Consider the following 4345-nt stretch of genomic DNA (forward strand, 5'->3'; position numbering starts at 1 on the left):
CTCCTAAGTGAAGAGGCAATTGGCAGGACCCAAGGGATATGCAACCTATCCCCTGCTATTCTGTGTGTCATCTGCTTTGCTCACACCACTGTGTTGATGCATTGCAGATACAAACCCAAGATCTTGTACAATTGTACAGTTGAGTCAGTATCAAATGTGTAGAAGGGTTCCCACTTTCTGAACCCACACATTCTTGTCAAATGCTCTCCCAGGCCAGGGATAAGAGCTGTGAAGTCTTATCTTCACTCACTTTTCATCTGCTTCACCTTAGCCCCTCAATGGCAAGGTTAAGAGCACATTCACCCAGTTCCAGAGGTTTGTTTGTTGAGGTTGATATGACCCCTCGACTAAAACCTATCCTTGTTTGAGCCCCTTGCTTGTGTATAGTGTGTGCTACTTGGATTGTGTATTTGTTTGACTTGCTTCCTGTGCAAGTTAGGGTTAGTTTAGACTTGCTTCCTGTGCAAGTTAGGTTTTGCTTGGCTTGCTCCCTGTGCAAGTTAAGTGTGTGTGTGGCTTGCTTCCTGTGCAAGTCATGACTAGGATAGGCTGGCTCCCTGTGCCAGTTAGCTAGAAACCTTAACTTAGGGATGAATTTGCATGATAACATCTAGGCTCGAGTCGTAGTCTCCCTAGTTGTGTCTCCCTCTGTTATCTGGTTAGGCTAGTCCTTTATCCCTCTGTAGGGGAACTACGTCGCCCTGATCCTCATACCAGATGAGGTACGTAGGCAGGAGATGAGCTGATCTCTCCGGGCGCCTGTGTCTTTGTTTTGTCTTGTTGTGTGCTTGGAAGCTGATGTAAGTCCATCGAGTGGCATTTGGGTTCCAGTGTGGGTTTGTTGGTTCGAATGCTGATGTAAGTCCAGTAATTGGCATTCAGGCTCCACGTTTGCCTTTGCCTAGTTTTGTTTGTGTGCGTGTTAGCCGAGCTACGAATGCTCTGATTCTTCTTTCGTCCAAGAAGATACGTATGCATAGGATGCGATATCCTAGCGAGCATGTGTCGTTTCCCCAGTCCGAACTACTTCGACTCTGATGTCTATGCCTGATAGACTAAGTAGGCCCAGGATGCGATATCCTGCCGAGTCAGTCTCTTTTGTTTTCTTGTGTCTCTTTCAGCCAGTGTATGTGTGTTTGAGCAGTGTTTTAGCAACCATTGTCCTTTCTATTGTGCGTGGATCCCGTCGAGTACGACGGATGCGTAGGGGTGCTAATACCTTCCCTTCGCATAACCGACTCCCGATCCCATTCTCTTTGGTCGCGAGACCATGTTCTTTCCAGGTTTACTCTGAGCGTTTCCTTTCCCTCTTTTGGGATAAATAACGCACGGTGGCGGCTCTGTTGTTCTTGTTTTCCCGCCGGTTTTTCGCGTGATGCGACAAAGTGGTCCTTCCTAGTTGTCGTGTTCAACCTTCTGTAGTCAATGCAAACACGTCACCCGGTAATTGTCCTAGTAGGAATTAACTCATTTTTTTCATTTCTTATTATGGTGGTCCCCCCTTTCTTAGGGACAACATGCACCGGGCCCACCCAAGGGCTGTCAGAAATAGGATATATAAGACTTACGTCTAACAATTTCACCACCTCTTTCTGAACTACTTCCCTCATTGCAGGATTGAGTCTTCTCTATGGTTGGACTACCGGTTTGTGGTCTTCTTCCATGAGAATTTTATGCATGCACACAGTAGGGATAATACCTTTCAAATCTTCAATTTCCCATCCAATAACATTTTTGTACTTTTTCAAGACTTGGATGAGCTTTTCTTCTTGGATATTCTATAGGCTCGAGTTTATGATAGCAGGACATTTTCCTTCAGGATCGAGAAAGACATATTTAAGATTCTTAGGAAGTTGTTTCAACTCCGTTCCCTTCTTTGTCTCTTCATCCTCCTCACTATATTAAGGTGGGCGTAAATCCTCCCACCGGTGTGGTCGAGGTCCTTTCCACGGAGGTTGTGTATCTAACAAGGCTAGCACTTCAAATTCTCCATTGTCTACTTATTTATCACTATTGAAAATGGACAAACTCAACACTCTTTTCAAAGGTGACTGTGGTGCATTCAAAGGACTATCATATGTCATCACCTGATCCAGAACCTCTATAGTGTGACTGGTACAAATATCATCCTTGTACCTCATGGTGTTTCGAACATCGATTTTCAATTCCTCATCATATACCTTCAATGTCATAGTTCCTTCTTCTATGTTTATCAAGCACCGTCCCGTTTCTAAAAAGGGTCTCCCAAGAATGAGAGAGATCTCTTCATCTTCCGGCATTTCAAGAACATCTTCAACAATACCATACGGTTTCTTGACCGAATGATCGGCGAATTGGACTGTCATCCTGGTGTCTTGCACAACCCCTATACCAATCTTCTTGTAAATGGATAATTGCATAAGACTCACACTAGCTCCTATATCAATAAGAGCTTTGTTGAATGACCTATCTCCAATAGTACAAGGGATGGTGACATCTCCTCGATCTTTCTTCTTTATCGGAATCTTCATACCCTTCAAAATAGCACTACAAGTTTCGGTTAGAATAATCGGGTTGGTGTCGGCGATTCGCCTCTTCGAAATGATGTCTTTCATGAACTTGGCATAATTAGCCATTTGTTCAAGTGCCTCCAACAAAGGAATGTTGATATCCATCTTCTTGAACAACTCTAAGAATTTTTCAAAGTTTTTCTCATGTTGTCCCTTTTTCTTGTTCCTAGTGGGGAAAGGAAGCTTAACAACTGGTTTAGGCTCAATAACTGTTTCTTTCATAACAGGTTTCGGTGCTACCACTTCTTCCCTCACAACTTCATTTTCTTTGATCTCAAGATCCACTTCGATCAATTGATCTTCCTCTTCATCCACATCCTCGACTACTTCATCAGATTTACCACTTCTTATTGTCACAACGCTCACATCATTATGCTCTCTAGGATTTGTCACGGTTGCACTCGGTAGAGCACCTTGTGCTTGAGAACTCGAAGCTAATTGCTGAGCAATTTGACCCATTTGGACTTTAAGATTCTTTATGGATGTTGCAGTGTTTTTCTGATTGTTTTGGGTTTCTTCTTGAAATTTAACATTATGAGCTACCATCCTTTCAATTGCAATTTCCCAATCAGCTTTCTTAGGGGCCTGTTGCTGCTGTTGTTGTTGATATTGAGTTTGGTACTGACCATGTTGAGGAGCGGTTCCTTTTTGGTCTTTCCATGAGAAGTTGGGATGATTCTTCCAACCCGGATTGTACGTGTTGGAATAAGGATTATTATGCTTCAAAAATTTGATTTCCTCCACTTTTTGAGGAGTTGCAAAATAATAAACAGTTTGGTGAGGACCACTACAAATTTCACAACAGACAGTAGGAGCCGGTTGGACCTACGCCACTTATTGGGTATCTATATTCATCGCCTTCAGCTTCTTCTCAACTTCAGCAGCTATAGTATCTTCAATACGAATTCTATTAGTTTCCATCTTTAAATCTATAACCCCTTCTGGTTTACTTTGACATCTATCGTACAACTCCAAGTGCTCATTAGCAGCAATAACTTCAATGATCTTCTTGATATCGGTGGCTGTTGAAAAATTTGTGGAACCACCGATTGCGGTATCAATCAGTTGTTTGGTCTTTATTTTGAGACCATTCACAAACATTTGCATCTGTTCAGTTGGATCCATATTATGAGTTGGGCAGGCGACCAGGACTCTCTTGAATCTCGGTCCTTCTGCTTAAAATTCAGAATTTCATACCTCTTCTGCAAAAATACCAACGCTGAAAAATACTCATTCAGGAAGGCTTTTTCCATTTCTTCCCAAGATGTGATGCTACCGGCAGGTAGAGAATAAAACCATTCTTCGGCTTCTTCCGCTAAGGTAAACAGGAACATTCTCAATTTCTTGGCTTCTTCGGTGTGACCACCAATTTTTAGAGTGTTGCTCATGGTCAGAAACCTCTACAAATGCTTGTTTGTATCTTCATTCACTTTTCCAATAAAATGCTTCCTTTCAAGCCGATTAATAGTACTCGGATGCAACTGGAAATTAACCACCTTCACTGGTTGGTTGACAATAGTTAACCTGCCGGATGGTGCATTTGCACCTCCGTAGTCACCCAACAGTCTTTTTGGTGGCGGTGGAGCATCAGCCATAATTTCGACCTCTCTATCGGAACCTGAATGAATGGAAAGTTTTTCTTCGTCTGATTCTAATCTAGCCAATTGAGCTTGCCTGAGTCTCGCCCGCAAGGTTCTCTCGATTTTTGTGTCAAAAGGAAAATCAGCCGAGGCCTTACCTCGCATACAAATATCATTCACAAATTAGTTGATATAATCGAAACAAATTGTTACAAT

The 4345-nt window shown here is 42.6% G+C and overlaps 1 protein-coding gene across 1 annotated transcript; it reads right to left on the reverse strand.

The window, feature by feature from the left end:
• Positions 1-2000: 2000 nt before the first annotated feature.
• LOC127131754 (uncharacterized) lies at positions 2001-2771 on the reverse strand. Its single transcript, XM_051060668.1, has one exon. It carries the CDS (start codon positions 2769-2771, stop codon positions 2001-2003), a length of 771 nt encoding a protein of 256 aa, XP_050916625.1.
• Positions 2772-4345: the final 1574 nt, after the last annotated feature.

Source organism: Lathyrus oleraceus, chromosome 3 (assembly GCF_024323335.1).
Source record: "Lathyrus oleraceus cultivar Zhongwan6 chromosome 3, CAAS_Psat_ZW6_1.0, whole genome shotgun sequence".
Taxonomy (NCBI): Eukaryota; Viridiplantae; Streptophyta; class Magnoliopsida; order Fabales; family Fabaceae; genus Lathyrus; species Lathyrus oleraceus.

Excerpts from the sequence above, each read along its gene's own strand:
- LOC127131754 (XM_051060668.1), bottom strand. The coding sequence starts at position 2,771 with ATGAAAGAAACAGTTATTGAGCCTAAACCAGTTGTTAAGCTTCCTTTC.